This window comes from Saccoglossus kowalevskii, chromosome 5, assembly GCF_978046115.1.
Source record: "Saccoglossus kowalevskii chromosome 5, keSacKowa6.1, whole genome shotgun sequence".
Lineage (NCBI taxonomy): Eukaryota > Metazoa > Hemichordata > Enteropneusta > Harrimaniidae > Saccoglossus > Saccoglossus kowalevskii.
Genome location: NC_140645.1, coordinates 7,919,221 through 7,944,779, shown reverse-complemented (window position 1 = coordinate 7,944,779; position 25,559 = coordinate 7,919,221). Strand labels below are relative to the sequence as shown.

Here is a 25,559-nt window from a genome sequence, read left to right as displayed (position 1 = left end):
TTAGCTATTTTTAATAGTTACTTAGAACAACAATTACCAAATATTATCTATTATCTATTAAATTGTATTTGTTGTATGCAGTATCATTTAAATATGACTTGGCACTAGAACCACATTTATTAAAACAAAATGGTCGCCAGTCGGCTATTTTGAATCTTATCTGAAAACAAAATGATGTGCATCAAGGTCCTATAATATAATGTCCAACGTATATGCCAAGTTTGAACAAAATCCATCTGTAAACAGCCGAGAAATGCTTGATTTTGATGATTTTTAGAACAAAAATGACCGCCATTCGGCCATCGTGAATCAGATCGTGAAACAAATTGATGTGCTTATGTATAATATCATGTATGATGTATGCGTGAAGTTTGATTGTGATTGGTCCAGGCATTTCTAAGATACAGGTCAGGACGCACGCGCGGACACATGGAAACATGGATGCACAGATGCACGGAGGTCAAAACAAAAGTCCCTGTTTTCGAACTACGTCCGAACGGGGACTAATAATCAGAAACACTTCAGCCTGCTCTGATTGATCACTTAAATTTTATCATCCAATCACTGACACGAGATATGATTATCTGACCCAATTAGACCAATCACTGAGGTCCCCTACTATTGCTTCTCCTGCTTACCTTTAATATTCTTTCTTTGTCAAACCGTAAATGTACCATGTGTTCTATAACAAGTTCGCTGATTGGATCCTCTACTGGTTCCAAATGACTCTGATTACTGCTGTCCAATATGAGTTGGTCAAAGGTCGGGTCAGATTCATTCATGTTCATCCACTTGTGTGACACGACCTGGTCTATTGTGAACCTTTTTTTAGGATCTAAAACTAGCATATTCTTTATTAAATGTTCACATTCTATAAAAAAAAAAGGATGTATTACCAATGTGAATGACAATAATAAGGACTCCATCAAGGCTACTATTCACACTGCTGAAATCCTCCATGGATAGCCTAAATGATTGGGAAAACACCTTATTAAGGAAGATGAACTGAATGTGCTTCTGTTGGTTAATTACTTGCTAACTATGCAAATATAAGAACGAATTTGAGCAAACTGTTAGCATAGAATAAAACTGTTTTAAACAGTTCAAACAATTATTATTAATTAATATAATTTGAAATTTATTGAGTTCACTGTCTCCTCTATTCAAAGAACAAAAAATGTCATTTCTGTCTCTAGTTCCATATGGATGGGTAATTGTCTCTTTTCTAAACTGATGGAACAATTCCATCCCACCTAGGTAATTCTTGGTGAGAACTCATCATGTGCCAGGTTTGGATTAAATGATCAATGAACTTCAGACAAAATTACAGACAAATGATCAGTGCCCATTCCAAATATGTGGAGATGGGGCAAATTATAAGCCATAGTAAATGACTATTTGTTATAACTACGAACTATGTTCACCTTTTCACCTCAAAAAGTTTCTGTACATTTTTCATAAAATCCTTCAATATCTCTAGAAAGGAACCCCAATTTTGGAGCAAACAGACAAAATTTGAATCAATTTTCAGTTTTTACTCAAAAAATTTGGCTATATATGTCCCAATTTTCTGAAGGAAAGTGCAGACTATAAATTTTGTGAATTTGTGATATGGCAAGAGAACACCGACAACACTGACAGATTTACTGACAGACTCACTGACAGACTTACTGACAGACTTACTGACAGACTCACTGACAGACTGACTGACAGACTCACTGACAGATTCACTGACAGACTCACTGACAGACTTACTGACAGACTCACTGACAGACTCACTCACTGACAGACAGACTCACTGACAGACTCACTGACAGACTCACTGACAGACTCACTGACAGACTCACTGACAGACTCACTGACAGACTCACTGACAGACTTACTGACAGACTCACTGACAGACTCACTGACAGACTCACTGACAGACTCACTGACAGACTCACTGACAGACTCACTGACAGACTCACTGACAGACTCACTGACAGACTCACTGACAGACTCACTGACAGACTCACTGACAGACTCACTGACAGACTCAGACTTACTGACAGACTCACTGACAGACTCACTGACAGACTTACTGACAGACTTACTGACAGACTCACTGACAGACTCACTGACAGACTCAGACTTACTGACAGACTCACTGACAGACTTACTGACAGACTTACTGACAGACTTACTGACAGACTCACTGACAGACTCACTGACAGACTTACTGACAGACTCACTGACAGACTTACTGACAGACTCACTGACAGACTTACTGACAGACTCACTGACAGACTTACTGACAGACTTACTGACAGACTCACTGACAGACTTACTGACAGACTCACTGACAGACTTACTGACAGACTAACTGACAGACTCACTGACAGACTCACTGACAGACTCACTGACAGACTCACTGACAGACTCACTGACAGACTCACTGACAGACTCACTGACAGACTTACTGACAGACTCACTGACAGACTTACTGACAGACTCACTGACAGACTTACTGACAGACTCACTGACAGACTCACTGACAGACTCACTGACAGACTTACTGACAGACTCACTGACAGACTCACTGGCAGACTCACTGACAGACTCACTGACAGACTCACTGACAGACTCACTGACAGACTCACTGACAGACTCACTGACAGACTCACTGACAGACTCACTGACAGACTCACTGACAGACTTACTGACAGACTTACTGACAGACTTACTGACAGACTCACTGACAGACTCACTGACAGACTCACTGACAGACTCACTGACAGACTTACTGACAGACTCACCTGTTGACATGTAGAAAGGAATTCTATATCTTCCTTCTAATACTCGTAATCTAAGACTTTGTAACGTACTGCCGTCAAAGGGCAACGAACCAACAACTAATACATACAGTACAACACCTAGACTCTGTAACGAAAAAATAAAATCAAATATCAATAAACCATTTTCTGTGCAAGAACTGACATTATGTGTGAAATTCAATGTAAAAACAGGAGAAACAAAGGTCACAGCATTGTAGTGGTGTTGAACTATTTATTTGAATATATCCATACTTAATTAAAACACTCTATTTTAGCTGGAATTAATCTTCGCTGAAAATATTTTTCAAGTGTTTTTTATGGAGTATAAGTTGAATGTAAAATATAGGAAAAAAGGTATATTTACTGAATTTTATTTTCACTGATTCATTCCTCGAATAAAAATAAAAGTATTTTACAGTGTACACATTTGATGATGGTCAATTTTAATGAAGGAGAAATATCGTTTGAATTTTTATATTGAACTATGAAAAATAGAAATTCGTATTAGAAATCGTTCAAACCACATTATTCACGCATCATTAAGATCTCTCATCGAGTGAAAAATCTCCTATTGTGTTATGTGATATCAACAGAGGGTTTCTGGTACACTGAAATATAATAATTTGAACTGGAATAAATTTTTGCTGAAATAAAGATAAATTTCAAGTGAATATACAGTAGCGTGAATTTCATATGCTATGTCTATGCATGTTTTGTTTTTCATAATAAATTCCACAGTCATAGAAATTTAAGGACATTTGTAGACAATAGTTTGAATTTCCCTGGGTGGTATATGCCACTGAAGGAGGTACGGAATTAAGGTAAAGTTTATTAATGCACTTTTTGCTTTGTGTAGAATATGCAGTTAGGCAACTACTGCCAATTTCAGTTTTGTAATGTACGACTGTAGGCATCTACCTTATGCTTGAAAGTTTACAAATGTTCATGAAGCAAGATGAAATAAAATTTAAAACATCTTGGTATCTACAGACACATTGTAAGATGTATCCATATTTGATCTATAAAGAACTCACATCTTGGGTGTACTTATATTGAATTTTTTGTTTTGCATTTGACCCATTACTATTAGAATATTTTTTCCGAGAATTTAAAGATGTAAATGATTCGGACAACAGCAAAATGTCAAAGAGACATCGTTTTTACATGGTTTCATTCCTAATGGATCCATAATAAATCACTTTTTTCTGCTTTAATCTAGAACAAAAAACAACCAATCCACCATTCTCTCAAAAGCTGTATTCTGCGTTCAGTCTGTATTTGAATGTTTGATTTTTCTTTACATGGTATAAACTACGTCACCAGCATTGGACACAGAAGAGCTTTAGTTTATGACAAACATGAATCCCATTATTCATTGCACATGTTCGCAAAGCACAAAAGTTTTCCATTGTCATTGTCTCTCTTTCAAATTATTGTTACAAGTAGAAACAAGCTGCTTGACAATTGATAAAGCTTTACTGTACAGTAAATGATGAAAACAATCACTAAAATTAGAAAAGTAAACTTATTGTCAAGAATGAACAAAATTGTTCGAGGCTCACCCAAGGTGTCTACATATAAAATATGAAGGCAATTGGGATAGACATTTTGAAGCAGAAGTCGAAAATAGCTGTAATTTTTTACCAAAAATATTCATCAAAATTACTGTTTTTAAAATATCTATACAAAATGAACCAATCTGAGGGAGATCCACCAAAGATACATCAAATATCAAAGCAGACATGCAGTTTTCAAAAAAAACTTGAAAATGACAAGTGAAGAGCTACAGTGTATGACAAACATAAATCAAATTACTGATTGCACATGTTCACACAGAAAAAAATGTTTTTCATTGTAATTTCATTGTCAATGTTGTCATTCTTTTAAATTATTGGTATAAGTAGAAACAAGCTTCTTGTCGGCTGATAAAGCTAGTTACAGTTAGACAATTACAAAAAAATTTTTGGAGCACCACAGAGGGCGCAACTCACGCACCTTGTCAGGCTAATATACTGCGAGAGCATATAATTGGGTGAATAGACTTTTTCCATTCACTGCAAGATCCTGCGTTATGTGTGAAATTGTGAAATTGAACGTAAAAACAAGACAAGCAAAGGTCATAGTGTCATAGTGGCAACAAACATTATGTGGGATTTGACAAATGAAATTTGAAAGTATTTTGGAGGATATGCTTAGTAATATGTGCTGTACACATTTGAAGATGGTCAATTTTGATGAAGTTAAGGGGTATTCAAAGCAATACCCACATGTTAAAGATCAGTCTTTTGATGTGAGCTACGAAATAAAGAAATTCAAGTTCAAAATCAAATCATTGGATTTTTTTTGGCAGACATTCTGCGTGCGTATTTCACTCAACTCGCGAGATCTCCCAGTTGAGTGGCAAATGACCTATTATGAGAATATACCAGCCTGTACAGTGTTACTCTGCATGTCACCCTGTGTTATTCTTACCCATATATCTGCTTTTGGGCCATTGTATTCTTTTCCTTCAAATAATTCGGGTGCGGCATATGGCGGACTACCACACCACGTCCTCATTGGCTGACCTGGTGTAAATTTATTACTAAAACCAAAATCTTGAAGAAAAAAGAAAAAATAGAAAGCATTAGATACTTGAATGTTATTGCCACTATTCTAAAATTTCCCTGTAGAGGGCGCACTCACATTGTGTATTTGTAGCCTATTGCCCTGGCCAGATTTTTACTAAGACATTAACAATAGGACAGTGATATGTAAAACGTTTTCTATCTAGCTATCATTAGAGCCACCAGCTGCAGCATTACCTTACAACAGTATAATTGTTACTTTGCAGAACACAGTTTTCACCCATCTACGTCATAGTTCCTATGCCACAGACGTAGTTTGTCACTAGAGGTATCATTTATATCAGGAATGACTTACTGTGATCCAAATCTTAACACTGATAGTAATCTTATAACACGTCATTAGACAACAACAATATGGAAGATATCTCAAGAGTGACTCGTAGTATCAGATTTAATAAACAAGTGTAGTCATTTTCATTTGTTCCAATCCTTTTGCAAATACGTGTGAAGTTAGTTTTATCGTGAAAGACTGTTTTAGAATAGTTGATCCAATCTATACAAATGCCAAGATCTGTTTTCATGAGTACGATTCAGCCTATCATAGTGTCCTTTCACCTGATAGGTTAGGCCATTAACCAATCAGAATACTGTGGAGTTATACCAACAATTTCAGACAACTACTGAATTGAAAATCCCATAAAGGACAATCAATTTTACTATATTCAGAGTTCATGTTCATTTCAATGTAGGATTTTTTTAAAGCGGCAATCAACACTTATTGGACAAGTTTTAAAAGTTACTGTGAAATACTTTATTTACGCTTGGAATTAATTTTCGCTATTTTCGCTAAAAGAATGATTCAGTGAAAATAAAATCCAGTGAATATACCGTTTTTCCTATATTTTACATTCAACTCATCAGAAATCAGTGACAATAAATTCCATACAAAACACCCAACAAGTATTTTCAGCCAAAATTAATTCCAGCTAAAATAAAGTATTTTACAGTAATTACCAGTAATTAAACATGGTAACAATTTTATGGGATACTGTATTTTTTATTCAATACTCATCCGTAATTTTGATATTTAAACAGACTTAGAGAGTTCATTTAGATATTTCAAGAAAACAGGAAAGACACTCACAAGCAATTTAGGTATTTTAAAGAAACACAGGGTGTTTACTTACCTGCAATTTTAATATTTAAATTAGCGTCTAAAAGTAAGTTCTCGGCCTTAAGATCTCTGTGTACTATGAAACGACGATGACAGTAATGAACAGCTGCAACTATTTGACGAAATTTTTTACGAGCTTCTTTCTCTGTCATTTTTCCATGTGACACTAAATGATCTAAAAACAAAAAAAACAGAAATTATTGAAAGTTTATAAATAATTATAATAATAACATTCAGCTTGAAATGACTAAATCTGTTGTGTTTCTCAACATTCCCCTTTCGTTGATTTTTGTGACATTATCTCAAAATTTGTTTCTGGTCAAATTTTCAAGAGTGAAGATTTTCTTCTTCTTTTTCCTTGCTAATTTGACGAATCACACCGTGCAGTGGGGCAAAATAAATAAAAAAAAAAAAAAGATCGGCCTGCATTTATTTTGGTGGTAAGCATGCTTACCAGATTGGCTGGTTCCCGCCTCAAGTGTCATGGCGTACCAAGCCACAAGAGGCCGGTAACTAGTAACGGTTCTGGCATTCTGATTGGTACATCACTTTTTCGTTGCTTGTTCCATTTCCCTTAGTTACCTGACGTCAGCGCTTACGCTCATGGCCGTTCAGGGGTTTCCTTTTGCTTTTGAAAGTTGGGCGAATAAAAATAATTGTTTCTTTTGTTATAAATTTGCACAGAACATATCAAATCTGTAAATCTAAGCAGGCAGTATGTATGAGCATGGCTTTATTGTAGTATTACAGACACGTTTACGCAAAACGGAACTTGGAATGTTTTCAAATTACGTCACCCAGTCGCATTCCTTCCGGCCTGAAAACCGGCCCAAATGGAACAATATGGCGATTATTAGTTACCTGCGTCCCACCTGCCATTCGCAAAGGACGCCGGGAACCAGCGAAGCTTACTAGAAACATGACTTTTTTTTTTGTTAACATAAAAAAAGGAAATTTATCAATTTTTGTCTTGGAAATGGGTGTTCAATCATCTTTAAAGTTCAGTCTCGGCATTCCTGCTAATTCAATAACTTCAAAGTTTGTTTCCAAGTTTATTTTATGATAGTTGGACAGCATACTGCAAATGTCTTGAACTTTATACAGACAAACATTTTCACATAAAGACACTAGAGGGCAGTATATCAAGATAAAGCCCTGCAGACTGAAAAATATAAACAAGTCTTACCAAATATTTCTCCCCCACTGGCATACTCTGTAACTAAGTAAATCATGCGATCCGTTTCCATCACTTGGTAGAGTCGGATAATATGAGGATGCCTTAGTAACTTCATTATTTGTATTTCTCTAAAAATCTTTTTTAAATTGTCTTCATCTAATTGTGTTTTGTCTATAATTTTAATTGCAACCTAAGCAAAAGAATACAAGAGAAATCAGATTAATACAGTGCAGGTAAAAATATTCATTGGATTAATAGAGTACAGGTAAAAATAGTCATTGGATCAATACAGTACAGGTAAAAATATTCATTGGATTAATAGAGTACAGGTAAAAATATTCATTGGATTAATAGAGTACAGGTAAAAATAGTCATTGGACAAAATTTGCCTAACCTTAAAGTGAGAGAGTCGTAACCTGCGAACACTCAGGAATTGAGCCCCAAGCGACGATAACAACACACGCTAAAAATGCAAAGGCTCATGGGGAGACGCTTGTTTGTAAACAATGAAACGCTATGGCTATCTGACGCATACGCAGATGTGATGATGACTCCCTCGCTTTAAAAAACATAAATTTATAAGAACTGGTACGCATGGGTGGAATATGCAATGAAGATCACACACAAATTGAAGAAGATATGCAAATTGAAGAAGATATGCAAATTGAAGAAGATATGCAAATTCTGAGACAAACCTACTTATCTAGAAATACTTATGCAAATTACTAAGTTTGTGGAAGACCTGGTTCATGTTCATCTCAGACCATTGATACCTTGTGATATTAGTAGCAGATATGCTTATGTACAAGTACGCAGGTACAAGTCTCAAAATTTGTAATACTTGGCTGTACAGTACAGTTTGTATATTGTGTTGCACAAAACCTGAAACCTGATATTGTTTTTCAAACAACAAATGATTTTTGGAAACAAAACAGGGCTGTGTATTCAGTAAATGAGGACATAGTGGGAATATTGCAAAATGCTTTTTTTTTGCAAATCAGTGAAAATGATAACATTTTGCTGCAGGACAAATTTTGTCTGGTGTCCAATGACACAAGTGTCAGTGACTTTCACAAAATTTAACAAATGTGATAAAATCATGAAAAATCCAAGCAGACAGTTTACGGAATATGGTGGGAAAGACACAGGTGTATTCAGGTGTTAAGAAAACACTCCACTTGAAGTCGTATTATGGATAACTTAAGAATTTTGGTTCAATACATGTACAGTGCGGTAACTGTTTTATGTCGGTTTTAAAATGTCTGTTCAACTTATTGACTGCTACACAGTACTAAACTTTTATGTAATAGGTTTCACAAAATAAAACAGCATTATTTTTCCAATATTTTAACAAATTTGATCAGATCTCATAGTCTTTTGCAATATAACAAGTACGATTTCTGATAGGCAATGGAAAAATAAATCCAAAATTAACAAAGAAATTACATGAATAGTATTATATATTATTATACTATACATCTGTCACCATAGCGCCATAAGTTACAACGTGCCGTAATTTTGCGGTATTGCGCTGAGTATTTTCATCCTAAAATATTAGGAAATGTGAATTCCAAATATGGAGCGATTACACACGTTAGCGTCCTCTAATAATAAAAACAAACATGGCTGCCACAATGGTTTGACCAGATTCCACACAAAGAAGTTCGCTGATTCTGTTAATTCTAAATTTTTTGGATTTCGGTATTCCCATGATGTATCCTTGGGAGGGAAAGATGTATAATAAGGTTATTATGAGGATACTGCAAGGTATGCATTTAGACAGTACATCGTTGCATACTCCCACTGTACTGTCTTCATGCACACTTTTTGGTATCCTCGTAATACCCTCATAATCTGTGCAAACATTTTGCATAAAAACTTTAGCAGGAACAATTATTTCATTCAAATGTGTTGAAATGGTTTGTAAACTAGATAGCTATAATGATTGAAAAGTTTAAAAATTTTCAAAAAAGTATTACTGGCTACTAAAATTTGAAAATCAGGATACAAGATAATAAACCATGCCTAGGTTGACAGTTTTTAAAAAGATGTTCAAAAAAATATATTTTGAGAACAAACCAACCAGGTACTGAATAAGTTAAAATTTGTAAAAGTTGACAGATGACAAAAAATCAATATGGAATGATTCACCTGATGGGCTTTGTTGATAGTGCAGATAATCAAAAACATGTTATGACAGACAAAACAACACACGACCTCAATCTTACGACCTTTAAAAATTCACTTTCAACTGAACCCATGTAGACTTGTTTACTTCAGAAAAAGGGCACCCTTACACATACATATGCAAATTACTCTCCTCAGTAAGATTCTTGGAATCGAAGGAGCTTAGTTTTTCACAGCTATACAATGAGACAAAAGATGACCTTGTACTTTACAAAGTAGGCCACTGGTAAACAACCCTGAACTGACCTATATACATATACCAATCGTCCAGCGATGTTAAAAACATATCCCTCATGATGTGAGGATATTTAGGTTGTTTGACAAAAATAAAATTGGCAATGAGGACCATTACATAACGAATTGCTCAAGTGCAAAGATTTCAGATTTCCCTTTCCTTAACTTAAAAGGCATCAGTGCGACATTTGTGTTGATAAACATTGATTTTCCCACAATCCAATGCACTCTTCTAATGGAAATCACAAGTATGAGGTTTGACCTGGGTGCGACTTGCACTATTTACCGCCGAAGACTCCTTCGATATCTTCTAATCACCTAAAGATACCTATTTAAAGCTTGGCAACGTCTTAGTTTGTACTCGTTGATCTGCGCCGCAACAGTCAAAGTCGCCATTTTCATTTGTATGAGACCCATATATCACACGCATGCATGGCGCGACGACTATCACCCTTTATATACTTATTAAATGTTTCAGATATAAACCTTATAATAGATTTTGGAAACTATTTATATTCCATTTTTAGTATGAATTTTTTTTTATTCCATGATAGTTGTATTTAGTAATCATACTGATGTATAACTTGATATGGTGTTATCTCAATAAATTATTATTATTATATTGCACATTTCGATAATCCTCTCAAACGTCTGAAGCAATGTTATATGTGGGGGGAGGGAGGTGTCAATAAGGAAAAATATGTGAGAACTATTACATCAACCTTATTTACATGTTCTCAACAAGCAGTCTCTCAGCTGTTACACATATACAACGTAGTTTCACTGTTTCTGATGTGTATTGAGAAAAGAATATCAAATCAATCAGTCGAGCCATTTTCAAGGAAACAAGTAAGATTATTCATCAAAATGAGAAAATTAAAATTATTAAAACTAAATAAATTAATCTGATAGGGAAATGAATCAAATTAATCTGAGAACTTGGTTAATCCAACATATAAAATATCAAAACAATCTTGTGATCTTCAAAAAGACATTAGAATTAGTCCTTTTTACTAAAAATATTCACTAAAATAAGAGAACTAAAGTTATTGAAGTGAAATCAACAAATGAAAGAGATCCAGGCAAAGTGCCTAGATATAAAATATTATTGGGCAACCCATTTTCAAGAACAAAATTATATACTAAAATTTTAGAATTGAAGGTATTATCACAAAATGAACAAATCTGAGAGAACCCCCCACCCCCACCCAAATACATTTGAAGAGAGTTTGAAACTCATATAGCTGTTTTTAGGAAGAAGTAGAAAATGTAAAGTTAATGTTGGATGCAAATATATGCCTCGATCATATTCAATAACACATGTAATTTGTTTCATTTGTTGACATAAGCAAATTGCACAAGGACTTTGAGGTTAACACAGTTTTTAATTGGCTGCTGTCTTCAAATAGTCAGTCAGAATAACAGGCAAAATAATGTTATCCATATTTCTCAATTCTGCACAAAGGTCAATGACATCTATGGCTGCTGCAGCTGTTATAGAATACTCTTATTTTCACTGCTTTTATTTTCCATGAAAAGTTAGGATGATTTTCGAGAAATTTATTCACCGTGAATGTAACCAAGTCGTAACAAATCACAACGTTATAACAATTTCTTATAGTGAAAATAGATGTTAGTTTCACTGGTTGCAAAGCTCAGATACAGTTGTTCAGAAATCATTCAGAAATCAATGTTTTCATCGATATTACCCAGTAATTGAATCAATCAGTTCGGCTCTCCCAAGCTCCTAGTGAAACAAGACAGTCAGCCCAAATGTATGCTTGTCACTCAAATACTGCATACTCGTGATAGCCAGAATGTGTTTCTGTGTCAATCTAACCTTTGTCACCATATGCATGTACATGTACCAAATAAAATGTTACATTTTTTTTTTTCAAAAATGTTGACGCAGCTGACGGAAAATAATGTCCATTCCGTACAAAATAAAAAAAATTATAAGAAATTACTTAACCTTTATATGCTCAAATTTGGAAGCCAACAGACAAAATTTGAGTCAGTTTTTACTCAAAAGATTTTGCTAATTTTGTTCTAATATTTTGTGAATTTGTGATGAAAAGAGGACTGGTGGTGAAAAGGTTAAAAACAAAAAATTGGCAGAAAAAGTTATATAGATCAAATGTGACATGTGTATTCACTTTCATTTTACGTTCATAATTTTTTTTTTATTTGCAGAGCATTGATACCATTAAATTATTACATTTATCCAGGTAAGCTCTGAGTAACAAAGAAGCCATTTAAAAACACAGCTATAATGTACGTCAGTCACCTATTATAGTTGCTAGGCAACAGTATCCAGGGACAAAAACTAGATCGAAGGTGAGCATTCTTCACCTTTCAAAAACAAATAAATGTTACATGGTCTGTTCAGTTCTTGTATGTACAAAGTAGACTGCATCAGCTTTGTTAAAGAGTTTTATATTGAATAGGAATAAAATTATGTTTCTGTTTTTCTAATTTATATAATATTGTATCAATTGTGGTGCTAAATAAGAAAAACCATGGGTATACAGATAAAATAACCAAATTGAGGGTTACATTTAGTTTATGCTTACTCAGTCATATGTAAATGCAGTGAACTGAGATTTCTTTCTAAAATTACTAAAAATCTTGAGAATAGTAACAAATCCATTATAATGTATATGGGGAATATTTTCCATTTCTTGATTTCTGTTTTCAATTACTGAATTTACTAACATTCAAACAAAAATTCAAAAGAGTAGCTAAGACAATAATTTAATTTTTAAGTATCAGCACCAAGGGGTTTCCTTAGAAGCCAGCAGTAGCCGACTAATTAGTCTTTCAATGTAATGATTAGCTGACTACTTTTATGAATGGTGTGTGCAGGAATAAAATGTAGCCACCTATCGGTAGTCTTGTGATGAAAACCCTGTCCCAATACAACATAATTTGCTCCTTGTTTTTTTCATTTAATGCAATAGTTCAATAACTTAACATTACATGAAATAAATCAATGAAAACTTAGAAAGAACTGAGGGCATTTTGCTGAGGGCATAAAATGGAAATAGGAAAGATTTGAAATTAATTAAGGAATAACCACCCTCGCCTTTGGGGTGGTTATTTCGATTACATTATACCAACTTCATATTAAAAGTGATTTGAGACACAGAAATAACTGTAAGGCATCAAAAACTATGTACTCTGTACTAGATACATGCATTAGACATAGATATATCAAGCAGTGATGAAAATATTACTCCTGTATTTCAGGATTGTGATGTTTATTCATGTAAAATCTTCTCAATTGACTTAAATTTTGTGTCAATTAGCATTGTACACCTAATTGTATTTCAAACATCTACAAAACATCCTGGTTCACGAGCAAGCTGTAAACAACAATATATTTGTGCCTGATTCCTTAAATTATTTTTCTCATACTCCTCTTTTGAACTCAAAGTACCTGATGGTCATAATTTTGTTTTATTATGAATTATTTCCAGTGCACAAAATAATATTTAATAATATAATTTATAATAATATATACGTTTATTTCATTTGGAAAAAAGACTTAATCTCATTGCATGGTATTCACATTTCACCGGCTTGCATAAATTAAAAGTACCACACATCCAATCGGGCATTTACAAGCATGGCATACTGGTGAAATATACTTTAAAATACACGATTAGCCGATACGATTATAAGAAGCATGTTGTCTTATTTAGCTCTGACCTTTGACATGCACATTGTGAAAGCAATTCTTATCAACTGTATGAAAGTTAATACAAATAAAAAAAAAAAAAACTATACATGTATATATATATTATAAAAAAGAAATAAATTTGGTTAAAAACTTGATAATTATATGCATGGATTTCACCTCCAAACAAAGCAGATCAGCAGCTAATCTCCCAACGCCAGCATGTCCTCCAAGCCCGTATGACTAAGCCAATATAACTTGTCACTGACGTACATAGATTAAATAGATTAACTAATTGTGTATATTCACAGGCACATCATTGACGTAACAGAAAATTACAAATTGATATCGTGATCTTGAAAAACATCTTACTTTAGTTATGGAATTTGTAATTTGGTGAAAAAAAATTCACATTTTATGAACAAAATAAGTTAATGAAGGAAAGCTGGGGCCACAATATTTGTGTTTGTATCCCAAGCCACCCATACAGCCACATACAATTGTATTTCTTTTCTTGAAGACCGATCTCCCCAGCAGTCAACAAACTTACTGAACTTGATTTTGAGGGATTCTATTTTGATTCAAGATTTTTTACAAAGGGAAGAATTGCTTTTATGTATTAAGTTCAAGTGAAAAACACACGAGTCTAATTGTGTCTTCGCACACAGGAGTGAAAAATAAGAAAGATGTGACTAAAGAATTGTTAAGCACTATGAGTGTTTCTATAATTATAGTAAAATCAAAAAGCAATTTCTACAATTTTTTTTAATTTCCTACTTTATCTTATTATTAACGCCAATATTACACTATGTCACAACAACACACCAGATCTTATATGAAATTTTGCGTAATTTGGATCAAAATTACACGAAGCAATACAAGACTTGCCCACAGACTAATTTAACAGAAATTGATTTTTTTTTTACATTGGAGCAAAAAACAGCAGATTTTATTTTTGTTTTCACTTTCTGTTATTTGTATTGTGACTTTGACACTACCACATTTCAATTTCCCTCACGAACAATTATAGATACAGGAATTCACATAATATATAATTATAGATACAGGAATTCACATAATATATAATTATAGATACAGGAATTCACATAATATATAATTATAGATACAGGAATTCACATAATATATAATTGTTTACAAAACTATCATAGTAAATGGTACATGAAACCTTGTATACTGTTTAATTTCATCATTTTTGCTCAGTAAACTCTGCTAAATTAAATCCAGGTGAAAAGGTCAAATTACATTACAACTCATTGTTTTACTCACAAATTCATTGAACATGCTCAATATGTCGAAATAGTGAAATTAAATCCTAGTGAAAATAAATGGTTTTACAGTAGATGTAATTTTGTTCAGAAACTGAGAAGTTATATCGATACAGTCAATGATATCTTACAGTAAGGATATATAAGGGTATACCGGTATATGCAAATGGGGATATATGATGAAAGTTGCACGAATACGAATAAATAACAAAAAACATTACTGAAAATACTAATACAAATGAGTAAATATGTAAAAGAGCTAGTTGGTTTTCATTTTGGGCGATTTTTTTTTGTGTATTCACATGGCACGTACTACAGTGAATAGTTTTTCAATAGAGTAATAACCTTGTTCATTTGATGTGTTCATGTACAAACTGTTTCATTATGTTGTGAATAAGTTAGATTGGAGCTTATACAGAATGGTTGATCACACACCACTGTGAGAGGATATCAGTGCTAAAGACAATTAAATACATGGTCATACAAGCACACTTGGGTATTGTTTAAAACACCTTTCTTTCTTCAGGATACCAACAGCATAGCATTACTGCCACAATGCCATCAAACTTGTCAGACACTGCCATAGTCATTTATTTATTAGTAAATGGCTTATTTCCACTGTGCCATTGCTGACTTTGATATTTTAATGAAAACTGAAAAAACATCTATAAGTTATACAAAGTTTAGTAAGTGAATTATATGTATTGAGTATTTAAGGTAGAGATGCAGTTTACCTGACAGGTATTTTAATTAGTTAATTAGGAAACCAAGATGACCTCCCTTGTCCACAAAACTATATATTTTCGGAAAGCTTATTGTATGAATTTTGAAGTTTTGTTAGTATTTTTTTTTATGGACACTGTACTTTGAAATATGCACAAAAATGTGCTTTTTTGGTCAAAAGCGATTTAAAAAAAAATAGCTTCTAACCCATGCTTCTGTTTCCTGTCAAAATTGATTTATGGGTACATCTGTTTACTATGAAGAAAGTGCCGTCTTGAAAACTGTCTACCAGTTGTCAATTTTGCAGGGTAGCAGCTCAAATTTCACTACTTCAAGTTTATGCATAAATTAACACCCAGGATAGTTGTCTATACGATTGTTGTAACACTGTTCAACTAAAAACAATGTCCGTTTTGAAGATAAACACATTGTCAATCGTTTGTGAAAATTTCAAAACAAAAGGTCAAAGCGTCTGGGATGTGCACTAAAAAGAAGCTGAGATAATTGCTAATTTGCATAACAATTCACTCAGTAAGAAGTTTGCTAATGCTCATAATTAAAATGGCTGTAACAGTTCCAAATTTAAATGTATTATTGTTTTGTTAAAAGTTAAATATAGTGCATAATATGGAGATCCCGTCATTTCTTTTTTTCATCATGTTTCTGTTTTACTATTTATGTACATACTTGCTAAATCTTGTTAATTCAAAAGAGAGAATATTTGCACCTGTTATCTATATTTTAAAATCGTTTTTTGAGTATGTTCCACTTTTCACAATTCCACAAAATGTTAACAGTCTATAGTCAAGACTGTTTGGATAATAAAAAGAAAAGAAAAAAACATTTCACTCCCAAGTGCCCACGAAACTGCATCTCTACTTTTAATGAGTATGTTAACCACAACTTCTGTTTTGAATAATTATGCAAATGTTATGCAAATTAGCATGCAAATTTATACCGTCTTGGTGGTTTAAATTCCTGGGGTGAACACTGATACCTGTAATCTACCTTGAAAACCCCTTGTACGACAAAGTCAACTTCAGCCATCTTTCAAAACCATTTTGTTCAAAATTAATTGAAATGATAAATTATAACATTTAGTCAAAAATTAATCAAGAAATTATATAAAAATAAATGAAAAACATTCAATATATGGCACTAAAATATTAGCTGGGGAAAATTTAGAAGATTAAAGCTTCATAAAGTACCGAAAGATCGCCCACACGGAACTAACAATCGCATGAAAAAGTTTTCTAGTTAAATGCCAATAAACATCAAACATGCCAGCCATAATATGTCTTGACAGACAAAAACATAGAAGCCTAGAACAGCACTTGAGTCTGCATCAATCTTTGCTATTACACCTTATTGACTAACCACTCAAAGATCAGGATATCAGGTGAGTAGGTGATATACTCTATATGGCCCTCTCATTGTAACATAGTTGCATGGCTGCCATTTGTTAAGGAGAAAACACGTCAAAAACACTTGTTAAAGAATACAGTTCAAAATGCAAAGAGCCTCTAGGGAAATTATAATAATAATGAAACTGAGCAGTGACTTAAGGAGTACTACTGAAAGTTACACATTTCCATACAAAGAAAACTCACGGGAATTAAAAATATTATAATAATACATGTATGTATGGTAAGTTAAGGAGCACTGTTAAAAGTTGAACAGTTCAAAGTGAATGACCCTCTAAGGAAGTGATAAACCATAATGAAAATGTACAGTAACTTAAAGAGTAATGTTAAAAGTTGAACAGTTCAAAGTGAATGACCCTCTAAGGAAGTGATAAACCATAATGAAAATGTACAGTAACTTAAAGAGTAATGTTAAAAGTTGAACAGTTCAAAGTGAATGACCCTCTAAGGAAGTGATAAACCATAATGAAAATGTACAGTAACTTAAAGAGTAATGTTAAAAGTTGAACAGTTCGAAGTGAATGACCCTCTAAGGAAGTGATAAACCATAATGAAAATGTACAGTAACTTAAAGAGTAATGTTAAAAGTTGAACAGTTCAAAGTGAATGACCCTCTAAGGAAGTGATAAACCATAATGAAAATGTACAGTAACTTAAAGAGTAATGTTAAAAGTTGAACAGTTCGAAGTGAATGACCCTCTAAGGAAGTGATAAACCATAATGAAAATGTACAGTAACTTAAAGAGTAATGTTAAAAGTTGAACAGTTCAAAGTGAATGACCCTCTAAGGAAGTGATAAACCATAATGAAAATGTACAGTTACTTAAAGAGTAATGTTAAAAGTTGAACAGTTCAAAGTGAATGACCCTCTAAGGAAGTGATAAACCATAATGAAAATGTACAGTAACTTAAAGAGTAATGTTAAAAGTTGAACAGTTCAATACAAAAAACCCTCTAGTGAAATGCAAAAGAACATGATACAAACTAAATTTCAAGGCATTTCATGTCATTTTTGGTCACATAATTTTGGTGTGAAACGTCACATAACATGCTATAGATTATATTGCTGAATTCATTCGTACAATATCAATAATGCTACAGTAAAAATATTAAATCACTGAGTATGAGAAAAAGAGCACTTCATGGTTTTCTTAAATCCAACATGGCCACTGATTCACTGAAACAGTAGTTTTGGAAGTATTAAAGCTGTATTAAAAACGTTTGGCGTATGAAGAAGTATGTGACATATACGAACTACAACAATTAGGGTATTTATAAGATATCTTAGACAACAATTGTTAGCAAACAGTGAATATTACTAAGCATTTATGTAGATTTGGCTGTGATAGAATTTTTAGCAGCTTAGGGCATCAACAAGTTACACACAAAACTGATGTCTCCTAATGCGGCCTACCTAATTACTCATAAAATTGATAACAAACAAGGGAATTTGTTAATGAACAGCCTTTTTTCAAATTGCCCTATCCTTTTTTTCTAAATTTTTACAAATTTATTTATTTCATCCATTGTTACTGCATCAAAGCCAGGATGGAACATTTCATACTTCCTAGACCTGTTGTGTTCAGTTATTCCAATGCAGGATCAAAACACTGCATGTCAGGATTTGAGGTATTTGAGATAAACAAACAGCCACTCGACTGAGCTAGCTCTGCTGTTAGCAATGCACATTTCAATTAAAGAACTGAAGATACATGTATCATCACAAAATTTACAAATCTGAGAGAGGTCCACCTGTAGTACCTAAATGTACAATATCAAAGCAATTGGACTTGCGATTTTAAACAAGAAATCAAAAATACCATTTTTTACAAAAAATATTCATCAAATTAGAGAATTGAAGATATCATAACAAAATGAACAATCTAAGAAGACTCTGCCCAAGGTACATATACTCCAAGTATCAAAGCAATAAGAAATGTAGTTTTCAAGAAGAAGTTGAAAAGTTAGTACAAGTTGGAATCAGTACAAGTTTTCAAGAAATCAAAAATAACAATCATCCACACCAACAGCTCAGTCAGAGCAGAAAAGTTAACAACACAGACGACAATTATACAAGAATAAACATTCAACTCCCAATAAGTTTGATTGAATCACAGAAAAAAATTGTGCACATCTTAAACCTGTATGTATTTTCAGCCAAATCTTTACCAAAAATTGTGAAAATTTAACAATATTGATTTATAACCAAAATGACCTCCATACGGTTAGATCTCAAACTTTGTTTTCTTTTATATAGTGATTTCTTTTCACTGCACAGAAAGACAACACATGATGTATGTCCTTGATTGGTCGTAAATGTCACCAATGACATCATAGATTTATTACTCATTCAGTTGATCCAAAGATAAATGCATGATTTGTTATAAATGTCAGGTGTATTGTCATTTCACAGGAAACACATTGTAATCTTACACAACTAAATTATTGCTACTTTGTGTTACTCAAAATGCATATTACTTTATCCTTTTTACCACCAGATCCCTCTTTTTATCACAAATTAACAAAATAGTCCCGTTTATACTTAGTCTGTACTTTCTTTCAGAAGATTGGGACAAAAATATCCAATTTTTTGAAAATTTACTCAAATTTTGTCTGTTGGCTCTAAAATTAGGGCTTATCTCCAGAAATATGGAAGAATATAAGAAAAAATTGCCAAAAACATTTGGGTGAGAAACAGACTTCACTAATTTATTTTTTCAAACAGACAGCATCTGTTAGGCACAATAAATACTAAGTATGGCCTTTATCTGTCTGACATTTAATAATCATATTTAAATATTAACCAAAGATATGATAGGATGGCACTATTGATTCCCGCCGACATAAAATCTACCAGTAGATATACAAACTATTCAAAACACCGGAATGTCACATCATTTGATTACATTATTACGTTACATAACCGAGAGAATAAAATCTGAGTAAAATTAAACAATCATAAAAATGCATAGTAATCCCAGTCTACTATGTTGCCAAGGTAACAAATACGAATTGCTGGGGAGAGGCAGTCAGAGCTGTAACTCGGTATTTGATTTATTCGCCCTATGAATAATATACTTTTTCAATTATTGACGCAATATTTGTTTCAGGATTTTTATATAATTGCCTTTGACCAAATTGATGAAAATGTTTGGAAATATTTGAAAATAATAATGTGGACATAACAAGTACTTGGTGAAAGTTGACCTTTCACCTTTTTCCAAGAATTTATACTGTTGCGAGTTTAACAATAAACACTGATCTACACATACATGTACAGTGTTGTCTGTTTCTAAATATGTTTCACAGAGAGTTTTTGATTTTCGAATGATTTAAAAATGACAACCAGCTTTTTTTGTCAGTATATTTCACAGAGGACACACATATTAAAAGCAAATTAAATAATTACCACTGGTAATGGTCAACATCAGGCAAAAATGTCACTTGTCAGTGTTTTGATACTGAAAAATGACTAACTTTCACTGGGTTTAAATTTTGCTGAATTATCATTTCAGGCATATTCGGTGTGTTTTAAATTTACGGTTTTAATCATTTAGATAATATGTTCTATGTTAAATTTTACATATTTACTGGGTTTTAATTTAGTGCATTTTCCAGTCAGCGAAATAAGCAAATTTAAACCCAGTGAATAATTAACCCCTTCACAGTATGACCCGCTGATATACTATCGGCCAGAAAGGTGTTTGAATGATGTGCGGACAATTCTGTGGAAAGGAGAAAAACAATTTCTAACCCTTTGCAACGATGCTTTCCATATTTTATTTTCACAGATATTTTTTGCAACAACATTGTCAGAAAAAGCTTTTTCGCAGCTCATGAATAGCCATTAATACATTGTCTGCTAAAAGTCTCAATGGATAGCCAATATTGTATCTAACGTACGGCATCAGTGGACGATGTGTTGAGTAAAAGTGGTATTCCAAGGAAGTTACCGTCTGATAGTAACACATATTACCAACAAGCAGCCTATTGGCTGAGATAGCACCGCTGTTAGCAGTGCACATTTCAATTAAAGAACTGAAGACATCATTAGAAAATGAACAATATGTATAGTATCAAAGCAATCAGACTTACAGTTTTTAACAAGAAGTCGAAAATATCACTTTTTACAAAAAATTACAAAAATATTTACCAAAATTAGAGAATTGAAGACATCATCACAAAATGAACAAATCTGAGAGAGGTACACATGTAGTACCTGTATATGTAATATCAAAGCAATTGGACTTGTGGTTTTTAACAAGAAGTCGAAAATATCACTTTTACCAAAAATATTCACCAAAATTAGAGAATTGAAGATATCATCATGAAATGAACAAATCTGAGAGAGGTCTACCCAAGGTACATATACACGAAGTATCAAACCATTCAGGCTTGTAGTTGACGGTGACGGACGACGACGACGGGCGATGCCAGACAATCACTCATATGATAAGCTCCGCTCGACAAAGTCGACAGCGGAGCTAAAAAGATAGATGAAAAAATAAGGGCAGACAACTTTCATAACTGTGATAAAAGTCTGATGGTAATAACACAGCATTAACTTTCAAACTAAGATAGTAGAAATGATGTTATCTAATCTAAATATAAATTTATTCTTTTTTTCCTGATGCACCATTATGAGGAATACAACAATAATTCATAAATCAGACATGATAACAGGATTGTTAGTGAACCAAACTGGGTCAGGGATTTTTTTAAACAAGGAAACAGGGGCGCAGCGCCCTCATGCCATGTCCATGCGTCCCCTCTCCCTGGGAAGCAAATCCTTTTGCAACAATAAAATTCTGATTGCCCGGGGATTATATGTGGCGACAGTCTTCAACTGTGACCTGTCTGATAGTAATTTTGGCCCCAAGGAAGCCATAGAATGCTCTATTTTAACTTAGAATTATCAAAAACTCCACACCCTGGTAGGGAGAACCCTATCTCCCCCACTTGGTGGCACCGCTGAATTGCAGTGCTCCTTCTTGCAGTTTTTCTAGAAAAACCCCTGTGGGTGATAATACAATAACAAACTATATATTCACATTCGTAAATCAATTCGATTAACCATCTTAGTTATTTGTAACTTAACTTATGTTACCTTTTACAGAATGAATCAGCATAATTTTTTTTTTAAATATTGGTCAAGAAGAACTGTACCTAATGCTAAAGTAACAAACATATTAAAGAAAAATAAACAAGAAAATGTGCAAAATGTTGAAAAACATTTCAAAAATTGGCATTTGCGGAGAAAGTTTAAACACTGTAAAATGCTTTATTTTAGCTAGAATTAATTTTTGCTGCAAAGACTTTTTTTATTTTCACAGAAAAGGTGTTTTGTATGAAATTTATTTTCACTGATTTTTTACAAGTTGAATGTAAAATACGGGGGGGGGGGGGGGAAGTATATTCTCTGGATCATTCTTTCAGTAAAAATTAATTCCAATCGACAAAGTATTTTACAGTATCTGAAAACTTATCAAATGAATACCTAAATTGCATAATACTTATTAATTTGCATAAACAGTCACCATGATTTTCAAGTATGACCATGTTGAGGTGGTTGTGTTGACTGCTAGAGGATCAGATACAAGTCCATACATACACATGTTAATATATGGCGTGAGAATCATGGAAGATTTCCATGTTTTTATGATCACATTAGTCTCCGATTAGTGGTTATAAAGCATGGTCAATAAAGCTATCAACATGAATTGATTGTGAGAATAACAGCACATGTTAAAACCTGTACAGCAAAAAAATAAATTCTGCTAGAATTACTGTAAAATACTTTATTTTAACTGGGATAGATTTTCTGAAAACTGAAAAGACATTTTAGGGTGTTTTGTATAGAATTTATTTTTTACTGATTTTTGACGATTTGAATGTAAAATATGGAAAAAAAGGTATATTCCCTGAATCATTCCTTCAGCAAAAATAGCAAAACTGTATTCCAAGTGATAATAAAGTATTTTACAGTACTCAAGATAAGTGTTCTCTGCACAGTTTTCACATGTTTTGTTTTTCTATCTAGTCTTTCTAAACAAAATTGAATAAAACTGAAAAAATTTAAAACTGCAACTAATTCATGATATTTTGCTGAATGAAAGAGCAAAGAAGCAAATGACAGAAGAGAATACAAATGGGGGGAGGGGCTCTTGTTTCCATGGAAACAATGACTTTGCAATTTTCCTATAGTGTTTAACTGAACTTTTAATTCAAAACTAATTTGACATCTCCAATTCTTTTTTTCTCAATTTTGGGTTTAAAACAGCCAGTCATATTTATAATTCGTTGAAGTTTCAGGAAATGCTCGTCTCAAAAGTGTGTTAATTGTACTTGTAGGACAAACAATAGAGTTGCACTCAATTGATCAATAGATTACTAATGATTCATGAGCAAATCAAACAGGAAGTTGAAGATTGAACAATAATGCATATTTCTCACAGTTAGTGCACATCCACACTATTATCATATAACTTGCATCCCATTTAACACCTCAGTTCTATGCATCAACTTGTAATTTTGGATAAAACTAACATTTTTTTATTTTAATTTTGGAAACTAAATTGTGGAAGTAATTAATTATGCTATTTTTCCTGAAACAAAAGTCTACGATGCTGATTTGACATTCAAAGCAGTGGGCTATCACCTGTACACACTAATTTGTAAACGAGGACATGCTACGGCCGTCTGCTGCGTGCACAGGTAACGACTCTCACACTTTAAATCAAATGGTGAATGCCGGTCAAGCACAAATAGGATCTGTCAACGTGAAACTGGTCCTAAAATTAACCAACAAATTACCGGAAAATGAGAACAGATTCATGGCATTCATTACAGAGCGCATGGCTAAGACATTATGAGAGACATCGGGATGAGATAATGTCCACACTGATTACGATATCATTTGAAAGAATGCATGTCATGCCCCTGCAGGGTGGCATTCTTGTCACAAGTATACTTCAAATAGCTGCAGTTGTCCCACATGCCGGCGGCGAAACAGACCTGGATTGCCTGATAACCCAAACCTAAGTCACCTACAGGTCAAACAACTCAGCGGGGATTTCCATTAATTACTACGCAACTGGTTAAAATCAATGTGAGCCAATGACGTCAAGACATTAGCAGACACAGGAAGGAGGAGGGGTTTGAAAAGGTCAAAGGTTGAGTAGACTTCCTGATCAGACAAATATTGGTGCCAATAATGCCAGGAAGAATTCTGAAATCGATCGCTGAAGTATCAGCTTCTTTCTTCGCAGATATTGATTGAAAAGTTGGAAGTATTACAACATGCTGTAAATTTGATCTGAAAGTAATAGACCATAACAAAAATACTAATTGTTTCCCATTCTTCATAGAATATTTGATGTTAACACACTGACATACACATTAAACAATACTTCCAGCAAATTTATCCAAATACTGTAAAATCATTTATTTTAGCTGGAATTAATTTTCACTGAATACTGTAAAATGACTAATTTTCACTGGGTTTAAATTTCACTGATTTACCATTTCAGGCATATTCAGTGGGTTTTAAATTCACGGTTTCGTCATTTAGATAATGTGTCCTATGCTAAATTTTACATATTCACTGGGTTTTAATTTAGCGCATTTTCCAGTCAGCGAAATAAGCTAAATTAAAACCTAGTCAATAATTAACCCCTTTACAGTAGACATTTTGAGTTGAATGTAAAATATAGAAAAAAAAGTTATATTCGCTGGATTTCATTTTCATTGAATCATTCCTTCAGCAAAAATAGCGAAAATCAATTAATTTTGTTCATATACAGTATTTTTACAGTTTTATGTATTATTTTTATATATTTCTATATTATTTTAGGTCAAATGAACATTTCCATTGACTATATGTAATTAATATTTTTGAAAAAAAAAATATAGAAACCATTATACATGTATACTGAAAATGTATTAATCTTTCACTGTGTTTTAATTCACTGATATGTAGAATCAACTATGGTACAATAAATAGAATGTATTGCTTCACTGGCATCTTCCTGAAATTAAAATGCAGTAAATGCACTCCAAATATCAAAATAAATGGTGAAAATAAATGGTTTCAAAGTATTTTGTAAAAAAAAAGGTGACTTCGGCATTAAACAGAATAACAACATGCAAGAAATTTTTTTTTCCAAACCCAATTTATTTAAGACAATCTTAGCAACAGTTTTTCAAGTGTACTTTGTCAAGAGAGCACAAAATACTTTCATAAGGCAACATATCACGATAACATTAACATTTTTTATTTATAATTGCTGCGTTATT

The 25,559-nt window shown here is 33.1% G+C and overlaps 1 protein-coding gene across 1 annotated transcript in view; it reads right to left on the bottom strand.

The window, feature by feature from the left end:
- Positions 1 to 25,559, bottom strand: part of LOC102802603 (serine/threonine-protein kinase SIK3-like) — a 101,299-nt gene that overhangs the window by 19,624 nt on the left and 56,116 nt on the right. Inside the window, exons 3-7 of the mRNA XM_085499110.1 lie at positions 7,741 to 7,921; positions 6,568 to 6,729; positions 5,286 to 5,410; positions 2,796 to 2,919; positions 639 to 871 (exon numbers count right to left, since the gene is read on the bottom strand). Coding sequence (XP_085355236.1) covers positions 639 to 871; positions 2,796 to 2,919; positions 5,286 to 5,410; positions 6,568 to 6,729; positions 7,741 to 7,921 — 825 coding nt within the window. The remainder of the gene's footprint in view (positions 1 to 638; positions 872 to 2,795; positions 2,920 to 5,285; positions 5,411 to 6,567; positions 6,730 to 7,740; positions 7,922 to 25,559) is intronic.